General features: G+C 42.8%; 1 protein-coding gene across 2 annotated transcripts in view; it reads right to left on the reverse strand.

The window, feature by feature from the left end:
• Positions 1 to 16,393, reverse strand: part of bbs9 (Bardet-Biedl syndrome 9) — a 266,939-nt gene that overhangs the window by 167,806 nt on the left and 82,740 nt on the right. The window contains exons 15-19 of one of the 2 annotated variants that reach the window (XM_088327565.1): positions 15,546 to 15,560; positions 5,225 to 5,365; positions 4,962 to 5,057; positions 2,345 to 2,517; positions 1,983 to 2,135 (exon numbers count right to left, since the gene is read on the reverse strand). In XM_088327565.1, coding sequence (XP_088183691.1) covers positions 1,983 to 2,135; positions 2,345 to 2,517; positions 4,962 to 5,057; positions 5,225 to 5,365; positions 15,546 to 15,560 — 578 coding nt within the window. The remainder of the gene's footprint in view (positions 1 to 1,982; positions 2,136 to 2,344; positions 2,518 to 4,961; positions 5,058 to 5,224; positions 5,366 to 15,545; positions 15,561 to 16,393) is intronic. The other variant, XM_088327566.1, reaches the window with a different exon arrangement.

Consider the following 16,393-nt stretch of genomic DNA (forward strand, 5'->3'; position numbering starts at 1 on the left):
CACAGGTGAAGCATATCGGTAATCATGACAGAAATAAAATTGCCTGTCTCCGAAATCTACTAAAACTGTTTTTTTATGAGATGCCACTGTGGAGAAACTAAAACAATGTGACGGTCCACATGTGAAAGTAATCAAAGAACGCTGTCTCACGCCCATACAGTATGAGAAAGAATGTTGCCATATGGACCAATATATATGGTAACGCTCAAAGTTATGACATTTCACGCTTGGGTGTGAGCTCGCAGCTAATCACCCTGAAACAGGACGTCCGTAAATCATTAAACTGAAAATCGAAGCTAACAGGTCAATGTCGAGTATGTGCAGTCAGTGGAAGGGACGCTCTTTTTAGCAGCAGGAATCTATCATGCTGAATTTATTTGATTTGACTGTTTCTAGGACAGCACGGCGGGACAGTGGTTAGCACGTGTCCAGCCCAGTTCTGAGTTCATGAGATCAAAGCTTCCGGTGTGGAGTTTGCATGTTCTCCCCGTGCTTGCATGGGTTTCCCCCGGGCACTCCGGTTTCCTCCCACAGTCCGAAAACGTGCATGTCAGGTTAATTGGCCGGTTAGAATTGTCCCTAGGTGTGAATGAGTGAGGGAGATGTCTGTCCTTGTGTGCCCGGCGAATGGCTGGCAACCAGTTCAGGGTGTCCCTGGCCCACTGCCCAATAATAGCTGGGATTGGGGTTTTGATTAGCTCCCTGTCAGTATTTGAACCCAGTCCTGTCTGTGCCCTTTTGTCAGTCCATCTGCGAACCTCAGTGAACACTAAGCAAGCCTTTTTTGACCCTCCCACATGTCCTGTTTTTTTCCTCCCATCTGTCTCTGACTTCGACTCGTTTTTGTCCCCGACTACATCTACTCTCCGGTTCTGGCTTACGACTCACTTCCGACTTTGACCACGCCTTGCTCTCCCAGCACCAGCTACCGACCCGATTTTCCGTCCCTGACACCGCCATCGCTCGCTACGGAAGATCCACTTCCGTGTTCAGATCACAATCCGAGTACGAGAGCGACTTGCTTCCCGCGTCCAGCGAACACCGGATTGTGGGCGGAGCCCTTTTTCTTTCCTCCAATAAAACTTGTGAGAAACGTAATGCAATTGGGTCCTGTTTCCGTTCTGGTCCTGACAGGGATAGGTTCCAGCATCCCCTATCTATCTATCTATCTATCTATCTATCTATCTATCTATCTATCTATCTATCTATCTATCTATCTATCTATCTATCTATCTATCTATCTATCTATCTATCTATCTATCTATCTAGCTATCTAGCTATCTATCTATCTATTTATCTATCTCACTATCTATATAACTATCTATTTAGACATCTATCTATCCATCTCACTATCTATATAACTATCTATTTAGAAATCTATCTATTTATCTAGACATCTATCTATCTATCTAGACATCTATCTATCTATCTAGACATCTATCTATCTAGACATCCATATATCTATCTAGACATCATCTATCTATCTAGACATCTATCCATCTATCTAGACATCTATCTAGACATCTAGACATCTAAACATCTATATAGACATCTATCTATCTATCTATCTATCTATCTATCTATCTATCTATCTATCTATCTATCTATCTATCTATCTATCTATCTATCTATCTATCTATCTATCTATCTATCTATCTATCTATCTATCTATCTATCTATCTATCTATCTATCTATCTATCTATCTATCTATCTATCTAGACATCCATCTATCTATCCATCTATCTAAACATCTATCTATCTAAACATTTATCTATCTACACATCCATCTATCTATCTATCTAGACATCCATCTATCTATCCATCTATCTATCCATCTATCTATCTATCTATCTTATTGGCACCGTTTCATCAAAAATTTAAGTCATGAGAATAGGATAGGTGTAAAGTTGCATCCCTACTTTCGTTTAAATCATTTTGCATCTCAAAGCATCGTATGTGTGATTGTGTGTGCGTGGTCCACCTGCGTGTAGGTCGCGTCCAGCAAGGTGTCGAGGTTCTGCAGCGGCGCTGGAGTTTTGTCTTTAAAGCGGGTCAGTAGGCGGCGCTGAATGGCCCGAAACTGTGCAGCACGCTCGGACAGGAGATCTTGATATTTCTGAGCGCTGACGCGAAGCTGACACAAAAACAAACGCACATTTATGTCCATCCGAACGCTCCGATTCCCAAAATGCATCCTAGGTACGGAAAAACCAACATAACAGAAACTCCAAACAGGAAGGATCAAATCCAGGACTTCTCGTCGGTAAGGCAGGCGCATAAATCACGAGGGGCACCGCGCTGCCATTTCTGATTAGACCTGATGGGAGTCAAGGACTCGCTTACCTGGAAGTGCTGGTCCACGGACTGGAAGTAGTCCTTGAGGGGCAGCGTCCCACTGAAGCTCTTCTTGAAGTCGTCCACTCCGAGTTTGGCGAAGTGAATGTCGACTCTGTGAATCAGCTCCTTGGCTACGAGCCACATGTCCTCGAAGGCATCGCTTTGGATGCGATAGCGCTCTGGAGAAAGCACGGAAAATACACACCGACATTTATGCTGGGAGAAATACATATCGACAGTGGAACCTCGGTTCTCGACCATAATCGGTTCCAGAACCCTGTTCGAAAACCGATCTGTTCGATCACCGAAATCATTTTTCCCATTAAAAACAATGTAAATCGTTTTAATCCGTTCCAACACCCCGAATGTTTACCTTGGATGTTTAACATAAACATTAAGCTAACCCAGGCTAATCGTACGTCCGCGTTATCGTTAGATTACGCTAACATGAACGTGTAAAAATAAAAAAAATCAGGTCGTTTACAAGTCATTTAGCACCCGGGTCTCCACAACAAGTGGTGAGCGGTTCATTGGAAAGGGGGCTCCGTTCCAACACCCTGAATGTTGGGCTCCGTTCCAACACCCTGAATGTTTACCTTGAATGTTTAACGTAAACATAAAGCTAACCCAGGCTAATCGTACGTTCGCGTTATCGTAATCTTCAGTACGAAAGATTACGCTAACATGAACGTGTAAAAAGAAAAAAATCAGGTCGTTTACAAGTCATTTAGCACCCGGGTCTCCACAACAAGTGGTGAGCGGTTCATTGGAAAGGGGGCTCCGTTGCAACACCCTCAATGTAGGGCTCCGTTCCAACACCCTGAATGTTTAACGTAAACTTAAAGCTAACCCAGGCTAATCGTAGGTTCGCGTTATCGCAATCTTTTGAATAGGATTTCTGGTCAGCAGAAGGCGCTCGCACACCTCCTTCATATTTGGCTATTATTTCTTTCTTAAATGCAATAGTTGTACGCACTACTTTTCTTTTTTCACCTGTAGCAACTTTGGGCTAAAACACCCGTACGCCGCTCAGCATGGCACCCTAGCGTACGCACTCACGCGTTACCGGCGTTCGAACTCCGATTTTTTGACCAAAGAGCGAAGCAAGAATTTCTCGAAATTTTTAGTCGGATACCGATTTGTTCGAACTGAGAGGCGTTCGAAAACCGAGGTTCCACTGTATTTACACCGGTCAACAGTGTTGGGCACATTACTTTTAAAAAAGATATTGGTTACAGTTCCTTAATGCTTTTTCAAAAAAGTAACTGAGTTAGTAACTGAAATACTATATTGTAAAACGAATTAGTTTCCACTCAACCTTCCTTTTAGTCATCATTCCTCCATTCTCCTCTTTTTTCCACTCAGTCGCTTTACTTCCACATCCTCTCATATTTGGTGATTCTATATCTAGGGTTTGCGAGATCTTTCAGTCTCCCGCCACCATTTCTTAGCCTTGCTGTCCCTTATGGAGTAGGGATAGAGAAGAGAGGATCCCCAGTTCCCTCGCTCCCTCCACTTTAGTCGCTGGTTACGAGACGCAGCGGACCACGGTGGGAGAATTCTCCCACCTCTCAGGGGGGGAGGGCCCCTCACCACAGGACCACCCTAAGTGACACGGCCGCTTTCTTGTGTCCCGTTTCATCCGGAGGGACGAAAACATCACCGATTTGGGTGCCGAGGTGCTTACCCTGTTGGGTGTTTGGGTATTTGGGTTGGCCATGGTCAAGTTTTTGGTGTTTTTTGCGACTTTTTCCTTCTTTTCGGTCATGATTACTGATGCGAGGCACCTTAGCCGGTTCCTATGGCGGCAATTGCCTCGGACGCCGATTGGCTACCTGTCACTTTTCATACCCCCATCTTCATGTCACCGGTTGTCAGTCCGTCTGCGAACCTCAGCTTACGCTAGGCAAGCTTTTCGACCCTGACTCTCATACTTAAAAAACAAACAAACATTCATTTAAAAGCATGGTCATCAGTAGAAATAATTTCAAGAATTTTAAAGAACTTCACCCAAAATCCAAGCATTTTTCTGACCTTGGAAACACAAAATTAAAATTCAAGCATTTTTGAAGAATTCAAGCACCTGTACAAACCCAGGTTTTTGGAAAGCTGAGAGAAAATGGCTAAGGGGTTTCAATGTTGTACATGGGCACATGTGGCTTATATTCAGGTGCGGCCTATATATGTACAACATGTTTTTTCCATTCAAATGAATTGGGTGCGGCCTAGGGCAGCACGGCGGCGCAGTGGTTAGCGCGTGTGCGGCACAGTTCTGAGGTCATGGGTTCAAATCCAGCTACCAACCTGCCTGTGCGGATTTTGCAGGTTCTCCCCGTGCTTGCGTGGGTTTCCTCCCACATTCCAAAAACATGCATGTCAGGTTAATTGGCCGGTCCAAATTGTCCCTAGGTGTGAATGAGCGAATTGTCGGTTCCTGTGTGCCCTGCGACTGGCTGGCAACCAGTTCAGGGTGTCCCCTGCCCACTGCCCGAAGATGGCTGGGATGGGCTCCAGCACCCCCGCAACCCTACTGAGGATAAGCAGTACAGATAATGGGGTGCGGCCTAGGGTCAGGTGCGGCTGATAGTCCAGAAATTACAGTATTCAACGAAAGACTTCTTACGGGATGTCTTGGAGGCGAACACGGTCACCACGCCGCCCGGCAAGAATCGGATAGCCGAACTGTTCCCCTCGTTATCTTCCGACCCGCCGGCAAACTCTGCAGACGTACACAAATGCAAGAAAAAATACAAAAGGTTGAAAAAAGCCAGCATGCAGGTTCTGATAGCCTATCGCCAACAAAAGGAGACGGGGAAGACAATCGCAGCCGATTGTCAGATTACAGGAAAAAAACTAGAACCTCCCGTTGATAAATGTGATGCGTACCTGGAAAGATGGCGGCCAGGTCCACAGGTGGCCGGTTGGTGTCCACAGTAATCTTGAAGTTGCTGCTCTTGCTGGGAGCGGATGCCGTGCAGACCAGGGCCAAAGGAAGACTGAACTGGCTCTGGACGACATGAGGGACCCCTAAAGGAGGAAAACCCCAAATGTTATACACCACTGCAGGGATATATTCAGTGCTATTGCCTCAAGTTGATGACCGTAACAATTACAAATAAAACAGAAGACAATTTAACATTGTTTGTCAGGACCAGAACAGAGACAGGACCCACTTGTGTGTGTTTCTCTTAGTTTTATTGGGAAGAGGGGAAAGGATTATAGACACGATCCGGTGATCGCTGGTCAGTAGCCGGGACAGGGGAGCAAAAATCGTGGTCGAGATCAGAAAATGGGTCGGGAAACTGACGGGAGCCAGAACAGGAGTGAGTCAGGGTTGAAAAGCTTGCCTAGCGTAAGCTGAGGTTCGCAGATGGACTGACAACAGGTGACAGAAAGACAGGGGTTTAAATAGTGACAGGGAGCCAATCAGAGTCTGAGGCAGTTGGCGCTAAAGGAGCGGGCACAGATACCTTGCATCAGTAATCATGACACTGTTTAAAAATTTCAAGTGTTATCAGCTATGGCAGGAATTTCAAAACCTTTAGGAAGCAGGTCAGATTTGGTAAGCAGAAAATGTGTTAGGACCGATTATTCAGTGTGGCATTCTTTGAACAGTCTTCAGTACGATTAAGGGCTAAACTTGACTTAAGTCATTTTCTTTATTGGGCTCTCGAACCTGGGGATTTCTTCTTGACTCTTGGATTCAATAGAAGAACAGCATTTTCCTCGTGAAGGCTTCAAGATTTCAGGTTGGTGATGTCTGTATATTGTCTGTACAGCCCTTTGAGACTTCTTGTGATTAATGGCTATACAAATAAACATGACTTGACTTAAGTCATTTCCTTTATTGGGCTCTCAAACCTGGGGATTTCTTCTTGACTCTTGGAATTAATAGAAGAATAGCATTTTCCTCGCGAAGGCTTCAAGATTTCAGGTTGATGATTGATATCTGTGTATTGTCTTTACAGCCCTTTGAGACTTCATGTGATTATTGGCTATACAAATAAACATGACTTGACTTAAGTCATTTCTTTATTGGGCTCTCGAACCTGGGGATTTCTTCTTGACTCTTGGAATTAATAGAAGAACAGCATTTTCCTCGCGAAGGCTTCAAGATTTCAGGTTGATGATTGATGTCTGCGTATTGTCTGTACAGGCCTTTGAGACTTCTTGTGATTATTGGCTATACAAATAAACATGACTTGACTTAAGTCATTTCCTTTATTGGGCTCTCAAACCTGGGGATTTCTTCTTGACTCTTGGATTCAATAGAAGAACAGCATTTTCCTCGCGAAGGCTTCAAGATTTCATGTTGATGATTTCTGTGTATTGTCTGTACAGCCCTTTGAGACTTCTTGTGATTAATGGCTATACAAATAAACATGACTTGATTACTGTCGTTATCTGGTGAAATTGTGATTTTTTTTGGGGGGTACAAATGTGTTTTATTCTGCAGTCAACAATACTGGGCCACATGTTACTAATTGTATGACAAAGGCCGTGGGCCACTTAAATTTAATCACAGGCCGTAACTGGTCTCGAAACCAGACTTTGGACGTGAATTTTGATTGGATTTTATGCAAAAAAACATGTCGCGTATTTTTCGGACTAATAGTCAGTATTTTTCTATAGTTTGGCAAGGGGTGGGAGGGTAGGACTGATAACACATTATTATAGAATTGAATTTATTACCGGGACTGAACCTAATTTCACATATTATTTTCACACTTAACCGCAAGAGGGTGCTCTGGACCTATGTTGCTAATTTCTGTCAGGTTTGCCATGGCGCCCAATTGGCCCCGCCCCCCAAATGGCCCCGCCCCCCAAATGGCCCCGTGTTTTTAAGCGCAGTCCGCTCTCTCTTACTTTGTCATTCAACGAACTTCTGCCCCGCAAGACATGGTTTCTGACTCGGTCCTGTTCCTGTTGATATTTCCTGTCCGGTATTGTTCCCCTTATTTTGTCCTGTTTAATTTGGTTTCCAGTTTTGATTCCGTCCATTTTTGTCCTGTTTATTATTTTCTCCAGTTTTTGTTCCCGTCTAGTTTTCCCTGTTTAATTTCGATATCCTGATTCGTTATCTATCCTGTCCCGTCCTGTCCGGTATCGACCCCATCCGTGCGATATCAACTCGGGCAATTGGAATCGATCTGGTCAGCCTCGGGCTTCCTATCACCTCACGCCAGACTCCTGCCTAACATGCTTGACTCCCAATTTCCCGTAAACAAAAGGCTTTTGTGAGATACGTCAAGCGTTTGGGTCCTGATCCTGTTCTGGTTGAAAATTTCAACCTTTTTCTCTTGTGTGTTGACATTTTTCTAAGTGGAAGGAGGAAATGGCTTATCGTCGACCTCTCGAGTTGGAGATGTTTACCGGTGAAAGTGATATCGTAGAGGAATATTTCATTGGATTAAGTGATTTGGAGCGAAGCTCATAGTTTGATATCCATGTTCTTTATTCTAGACTTATCTGAATAACTCGTAATATGTTACGTCATTACTAACGTATTGGAGAGTGTCTAATATATACAGGTTCCTGTAACGTTAGTAAACCGTGTTCTCTATCTTATATCTTATTTTAAAACGCCTTTCAAGGTGACATACATGTTTTTGGTGTTGGATTTTATCGAATAAAATTCCCCCCCAAAACGTGTCTTCGACCCCAGTTACAATTTATATGCGTCTTTCTTCTTAATAATGCATTTTGGCTGGTGCAACTTATACACCTCTTTCTTCCACTCAGCCGCTTTACTTCCACATCCTCTCACATTTAGTGATCTTTTTTTTTTTTAAATTTTCTTTATTTTGTATGTTTGTCTTGCTGTCGGTCAACCATCTCGAGGGATATGACCAGGGTAGATAGATAGATAAAATATGGTACTATTTCCTCGCATTATGCATGTTTAGGAATTTAGGATTACCTTTTACTCATTTAGTTCAAAGATGTCAAAGATATTCCTGTTTGAATGGGTTGGATGTAAGAGAGTTAAACAAGCTCTCCATGATCTCAAAGGCATGGAAATAATTTTAGTAGTTTGGAATAAAAAAGGCAAACTGCAGCCACAAAGAGAACGTTTTCAACTACAGTGGAACCTCGGTTTTCGAACGCCTCTCAGTTCGAACAAATCGGTGTCCGACCAAAAATTTCGAGAAAATCTTGCTTCACTGTTCGGTCAAAAAATCGGAGTTCGAACGCCGGTATTGCGTGAGTGCGTACGCTAAGGTGCGATGCTGAGCGGCGTACGGGTGTTTTAGCCCCTAATTATGCCTCCCAAGAAAGTCAGTGCAAGTGGCAAAGTTGAAAACAGGTGAAAAAAGAAAAGTAGTGCGCACAACTATCGCATTTAAGAAAGAAATAATCGCCAAATATGAAGGAGGTGTGTGAGCGCCTTCTGCTGACCACCACAAAGGTAAGAAATCCTATTCATAAGATTACGATAACATGACTGTACGATTAGCCTGGGTTAGCTTTAAGTTTACGTTAAACATTCAGGGTGTTGGAACGGAGCCCAACATTGAGGGTGTTGGAACGGAGCCCTCTTTCCAATGAACCGCTCACCACTTGTGCTGACCCGGGTGCTAAATGACTTGTACGACCTGATTTTTTTTATTTTTACAAGTCATGTTAGCGTAATCTTTCGTACGGAAGATTACGATAACGCGAACGTACGATTAGCCTGGGTTAGCTTTACGTTAAACATTCAAGGTGAACATTCAGGGTGTTGGAACGGATTAAAACGATTTATATTATTTTTAATGGGAAAAACGATTTCGGTGATCGAACAAATCGGTTTTCGAACAGGGTTCTGGAACGGATTATGGTCGAGAACCGAGGTTCCACTGTATAAGCCCTCTCAGCTACTGTCGGGTGATTTTTGGATGTTTTTGCCGACGGCTGCAGCCGCCCCCCTCTTTCCCCCTACCGCCACCGCCCAGCCAGCAGGTGCCCTCAGCATGAAGGCCGCTGTTCCGGGCCAAAGCAAAGAATCTTTGGGTTTCCTGTGACAAGCGTTTCTTGGGTAGAAAAAAAACGAAAATGGAAACTCAATCTTGGGTGGAGAAAAAGAGGAAAAGCAGAGCAGGGGAGAAGCTGCAGGAGTACAAAACAGCAATCAAGATGAATTATAGGAGCTCAAATATTTGGACATTTTTCAGTCAAGCTGTTATGTATTTCAGAACATTTCTCAGGTTAGGGTGCAAAAGTAAGGTGCAAGGTAAATTCAAGACTTTTTAAGACCTTTTTTAATGCCTTTTGAAATCCAATTTAAGACCAAGTTGACAAGTCGTGATATTTGTGACGCAGACTACAGACTATTATTACAGCAAGATAAGACATTAGTTCCCTGTTTTCAAGCACTAAATTCAATATTAAGTTTTGTAAGTTTACAGTATTTTGTACTAGTGTTTTTGTAATATTTATTTAGAGTATGTAGAGCAAATAAGCCCAGCACAAAAATTACTTCCACCATACTTGTTTCGGGTGGCTCGCTTTGAAATGAAGGGAACGACAGCGTCCCCTTTTGGACAGTTCCCGAACGCACCAATTCGCCATGTACCATAATGAAATCGGATAGCATGAAGTTTTAAATGTTATTATGTATTGATATAATAATCTTCTGACCGGACGTAATAATGTCGATTGGATGGATATTCTCAAGTACCGAACATTATAAAGCGGCGCTGCCACGGGTAGCTGCCTTTTCCAGCAGCTGCCCTATTGTTTTATTGTCTGCTCTTCGGTGTTTTTTCTTCCCGTTTTGACAACTACACTATGGATTACTTCTATCCTATGGGACATGGGTTTTAGCGCACAAAAAATGCGTGTATTCAAGGAATTTCAACTCCTTGCCCTGAAGAATTCTCGTGCCGGCGTGATGAAGGGGCCTATCGTGGAAGAAGAGCCGGAGCTAGCGAAGCGGCTAGCGGCGTTATAAGTCTTCGGTACCATCCGTAATCATGGTAAATGCGAACTCACGACCAAATAAGATCATCGAGTGCTGGTGGAAAACATCGAAGCGCACAGGGAGCGCAGTTGCTGTGTTTTGCGGAAACGTGGCTCACGTTTAGCATTCTGGACGCTAACGAGTAGCCACCCGGAGCTGCCCGGAGCAATCCGGCTTCAACGCCGCTAAACAGAGACACAAAAGCCGGGGGTAATCGGAGAGGAGGCGGACTTGCTAACACGAGGTGGTGTATCCCTGGATTTTCACAAAGAAAAGTTTTCCATCTGCCACAGGAATGTCGAACTTTTGGACTGGCGTGACGTCATCCACTCCGCTACAAGCACCCCTAGGGCATCTTGTTAATAAACAACGGGGTAGACTGCTGGAAGTGTGAATTTCCCTACGGGGATGAATAAAGTATCTATCTATCTATCTATCTATCTATCTATCTATCTATCTATCTATCTATCTATCTATCTATCTATCTATCTATCTATCTATCTATCTATCTATCTATCTATCTATCTATCTATCTATCTATCTATCTATCTATCTATCTATCTATCTATCTATCCATCCATCCATCCATCCATCCATCCATCCATCCATCCATCCATCCATCCATCCATCCATCCATCCATCCATCCATCCATCCATCCATCCATCCATCCATCCATCCATCCATCCATCCATCCATCCATCCATCCATCCATCCATCCATCTATCTATCTATCTATCTATCTATCTATCTATCTATCTATCTATCTATCTATCTATCTATCTATCTATCTATCTATCTATCTATCTATCTATTATGCAATTATTATTTTTTCCTTTTTTTTGCTTTCTAACAAGTTTGGCAACTTCAAACACCATCATCCAATCCTGATGGTCTCAGAAAATGATGGTCTCTAAAACCACACCCAAAGAGGCATGATCTGGTCAAGCGTCCCTGGTCCATATAAAAAGAGGAGCTGATCAATAGCTCGTCCTCTTTTCTCCTGCCTCGCTGGCTCAACGTGCCAGACGGTCACGATAAGTGGCCGTGCGGACCTGCACTGCGGCCTTGAGTTCAGCACGTGGGCCATGTATTACAACCATCCGGCACAAGGCTAAATATCTCTGCAACATCAAGTAAGAGGACAGTTTCAGATTTAACACCATGTTTGTTGATCTTGGTGCCCCCTAACGTAGTGGAGGTTCAATTGCACACTGTTCTAGGACAGTAAAAAAAAAACTCCAGATGTCAAACGTGCCCGCCCCACTATTTGAAAACCACTGAGCCAGATGAGCCTCATTTTATGTAAAATGAATACAAATTTCTCAATAAATGCACGTTTGTATGAGATTTTGCTTATCATACAATTGAAAATTGTTTTTTCTATTTTTTACCACTAGGAGGTGCTTAGTAATACACAATGTTTTTTAACTAGAACAGCTTTTTTCCATCTTGGCAACATTGCTAAAATTCGCCCTTTGCTGTCTCAGTTGGATGCAGAGATCATAACTCACGCGTTACCGCCCGTCTCGATGACTGTAATGCACTACTCTCCGGTCTCAAAATCAAAATCAAAAACCTGCAGCGAGTACAAAATGCTGCAGCGAGGCTTTTAACCAAGACAAGAATGTTTGATGACCCCGATTTTAGCTAACCTGCATTGGCTCCCTGTTAGCTTAAGATGTGATTTTAAGGTTCTGTTGGTAGTATACAAAATCAAGCATGGACTTGCTCCCTCGTATCTTTCAGATTTAATCTCCCCCTATGTTCCGGTCCGGAGCCTTCGCTCTGAAAACGCTGGTCTACTCGTGATCCCAAGAGCCAAGAAGGAATCCACAGGTTCGAGAGTGTTCTCTATTCGGGCCCCGGTGCTGTGGAATGCTCTTACCCCTGAGATTTGATCTGCAACCTCAGTGGGATGACCTCATGTGCGGTCCTTTCTCAAGGTTTGTTCATTTTCTTAATGCTGAAGTTTTTGAGTTTTTCCTTGCCCTCATGTAGGTTTTAGATCAGGGGATGGCGTCATAATCGTCTGTGGTTTGCAATAATCTGTGCAGCCCATCGAGACTCTTTGTGATTAAGGGCCAAACAAATAAACATGACTTGGGACCAAAACGGCTGTAGGTTCAATTCCTGGCTCCTTCAAATGAAATGCCGAAGTAGCCTATCTGGGTGTGAGCACGTGCATGAGTGGATAAAGTGTGAAGTGCATTGTAAAGAGCTTTGGAGGTCCTGAGTGTCTGGTTAAAGCGCTATATAAATGTTGTCCATTTACCGTCTGGGTAAAAAATCCCACTACAGTGCAACCTCGGTTCTCGACCATAATCCGTTCCAGAACCCTGTTCGAAAACCGATTTGTTCGATCACCGAAATCATTTTTCCCGTTAAAAGTAATGTAAATCGTTTTAATCCGTTCCAACACCCTCAATGTTTACCTTGAATGTTTAACGTAAAGCTAATCCAGGCTAATCGTACGTTCGTGTTATCGTAATCTTCCGTACGAAAGATTACGCTAACATGAACGTGTAAAAATAAAAAAATCAGGTCGTTTACAAGTCATTTAGCATCCGAGTCTCCACAACAAGTGGTGAGCGGTTCATTGGAAAGGGGGCTCCGTTCCAACACCCTGAAAGTCGGGCTCTGTTCCAACACCCTGAATGTTTACCTTGAATGTTCAACGTAAACATAAAGCTAACCCAGGCTAATCGTACGTTCGCGTCATCGTAATCTTCCGTACGAAAGATGACGCTAACATGAAAGTACGCACTCACGCATTACCGGCGTTCGAACTTTGATTTTTTGACCAAACAGCGAAATTTTTGGTCGTACTCTGATTTTTTCGAACTGAGAGGCGTTCGAAAACCGAGGTTCCGCTGTAATTGGAAACATGGCTGGAAAACAATGATCAGGTCAACACTAACAACGAATCTGTGTTCAATTATGTAAGCAATGTTAGCTTCTGATCTACAGCACGACACTAATTCAGAAGCCACTCGAAGTTCTCCTTCCACCAGTGAAAATTCCTGCTGTCCGCCAATTGTTTTTCCCCTCTTCATTTCCGCCATCGACTCCGTCGTGCAGCTGCGTGTTAGTGTGTATAGCTCCTCTAAGGACACTCTAGATCACAGCACATCCTATTCCGTATCAAAGCCCACAAAGTCGAGACAACTAAAACAAACACGAGTTGACGAGCAGGAAGACTTCTGCTTATATAGCGTGCGCGAGAGCATGTCACGAAAAATCCTGTATGACAGATCAAAAGCGAATATTTCGACATAAAAATTAAAGTGTGTGTGTTTAATATTCAGGCGTCAGATGAAATTAGGAATGAATCATCAAAACATTTTTTTTTGCCTAAAAATAAATTGAAAGGATTTAGCAGCCGCGATATTTGCACTCGTACAGTTTTTGAGCTCTCTGAACTTCTTTCAGAAGTAGTTGCGTCGTTTCCTTTATATAAAGGCTCACGCATGAATGAGTTTGAAGCTACCCTGGCTAGTGTCCTGGATTCTGTAGCGCCCCTACGGCTTAAATCCCGGCCCCGGTTGCTGTGGAATGCTCTTCCCCCTGAGATTCGATATGCAACCTCCGTGGAAATGTTTAAATCTAAGATTAAAACACACTGCTATTCTATAGCATATGAATAACCTATATTTTATGTTGACAACATCTGTGTATTATTTGCCTTCATGTAGGTTTTAGATCAGGGGATGGTGTCATAATAGTCTGTAGTTTGCAAAAGTCTGTGGTCTGTGCAGCCCTTTGGTACTCTATGTGATTAAGGGCGTCACAAATAAACATGACTTGACTTGAGGTTTTTGAGTTTTTCCTTGCCCTCATGTAGGTTTTAGATCAGGGGATGGTGTTATCATTAATGTTCCCTCTAATTTTCCTTACAGGTCTGAGCGTTCACACAAAGTCGGTGAGCAACGCTTGAAACAACAGTGAGCAACGGCAATCCCAAGTGTGGCAACTAAGTCATTAGCAAACATGTCCAAAACTTGACATTTTGCTGAGTTTCCGGCAATGCAATTTTTTTTTCACTTTTGAATGAATTGACTGATGTACTATTGCAAAGGTTGTACGGCCTACAAACGTCGTTTGTTCTTTCAATTCTTTCACAAGATATCCATTTCTTTTTATTTCCTGATATATTTTGTCGCATTATATTATATTCTACTTTTTTTTTTTATTCCTTTAAAAAACATCTCATTGTGTTTATTTTTTCTGAGCTGTTACTTTTTTCTTTTTGTTCTCTATTTACTTTGTTCCTACATTTCTTTCTTTTCTTTTTTCTAAATTTGTCCTTCTTTTTTTCTCTTCCTTTTGTTTCTTTTTTTATCAGCTTTTCACTACTTTTTCATTTTGGTATTTTTTTTCCTTTTTTGTTCTATTCCCCCCTTCCTTTAAGTCATTTTGTGCATAATTTTACATAATATTCGGTCATGTTGGGATTAAAGAAAAAAAATAACCCGAAGAGCCGTTTAGGACCCGAAAGAGCCGGTTCCTTTTAGTGAGTCGAGCCAAAGAAGCCGGTTCTCGACAAACTCTACTAACTTTACTCAACTTCGTTCTTCTTCGACTCGACTTCAAAATACCGCATTTAGGACACAGCATCAGGGGAACCCGTGTATTTTGACCTTCATGCACTGTAACTTTGATTTAAGTCGTTTCTTAATAAGTAATTTTGAGCCCTCATTTTTGTGCGCCGGCTAGATTTTCTTGTGCGCTGAGAATGTGAGGGAACACTGGTTATCATAGTCCTTAGTTTGCCATAGTCTTTAATCTGTGCAGCCCTTTGAGACTCTTTGTGATTAAGGGCGTCACAAATAAACAGGACTTGACTTGACTTGAGGGTTTTGAGTTTTTCCTTGCCGTTATGTAGGTTTTAGATCAGGGGATGGTGTCATAATAGTGTGTGGTTTGCAATAATCTATGTCTGTGCAGCCCTTTGAGACTCTTTGTGATTAAGGGCGTCACAAATACACATGACTTGACTTGACATTTCTGATGATAAAGCAAAGCGACTTGTATGCACGTGGGTACATCTTGAACATAAAGGATAAAGCGAAAATATTCATCAAGAAACTAAGTGTGAGAGTGCGAGGAAGTGCGTGGACTCCTGGCTGCGATCACGTTTCAGAAACATAAACGGTAGGCTGCGCTTTCTTCCTGTTTATACAGTACAGTTCATGTGTATGTGCGTGTTTATATGTATAGTGCGTGCATCTACAGCCTCTACTCTATGCACGTGAACGTGCACGTACCTTTGGGGTTGAACTCTGCGGGGGAGAAGAAGAAGAAGAAGACATGAGAAGATATTAGGACAGTACACAGAAGAAGCAGATGTTCCACTCAGACCTCCTTTGAATCATTCCCACGTTGCACGTACGTTCCCATATACAGGGTTGGGTAGGGTTACTTTAACTGGATTACTTTCAATGACTTTTGGATGACTCCAATACCAAATATGCTAATAAAAGACATGAATGGAGTAATCCAAAAGTCATTGAAAGTAATCCAGTTAAAGAAACCCTACCCAACCCTGCCCATATATAAACACGGTTTTTACATGATTTTTACTTGAAAGTGACTTATTTTTTATATCATGCAAAAATAAAATGTTTAACCCTCATAAAATTATATTACAGCCATTAAAGCAGTTTTTTAACTCGCTTTCTGCCCTTGATTGTCATGAACCGGAACAGGATCAGGACCCAAATGCGTGAGGTTTTCTCACACAAGCTTTTATTTTACGGGAAATGGGGAGTCATGCACGTTAGGCAGCGGTATGGTGTGGAAAGACAGGAAGCCAGAGACCGACGAGATCGACACAAATTGCCCGAGCAGATATCGGACGGATGGGGTCGATACCGGACAGGACGGGAGAGGCGGGACTGATATCAAAACAGCATATCGAAAATAAACAGGACAAACTAGATGGGAAAGAAACTGGAAACCAATATTAAACAAGACAAAAAAATAGACGGGACCGAAACTGGAAACCGATATAAAACAGGACAAAATAAACGGGAACAATACCGGGGAGGAAATACCAACAAGAAACAGGACCGAGTCAGAACCCACGTCTTGTGGGGCAGAGGTTCATTGACGT

This window comes from Urocampus carinirostris, chromosome 2 (assembly GCF_059441175.1).
Source record: "Urocampus carinirostris isolate Australia breed hairy pipefish chromosome 2, RoL_Ucar_1.0, whole genome shotgun sequence".
Lineage (NCBI taxonomy): Eukaryota > Metazoa > Chordata > Actinopteri > Syngnathiformes > Syngnathidae > Urocampus > Urocampus carinirostris.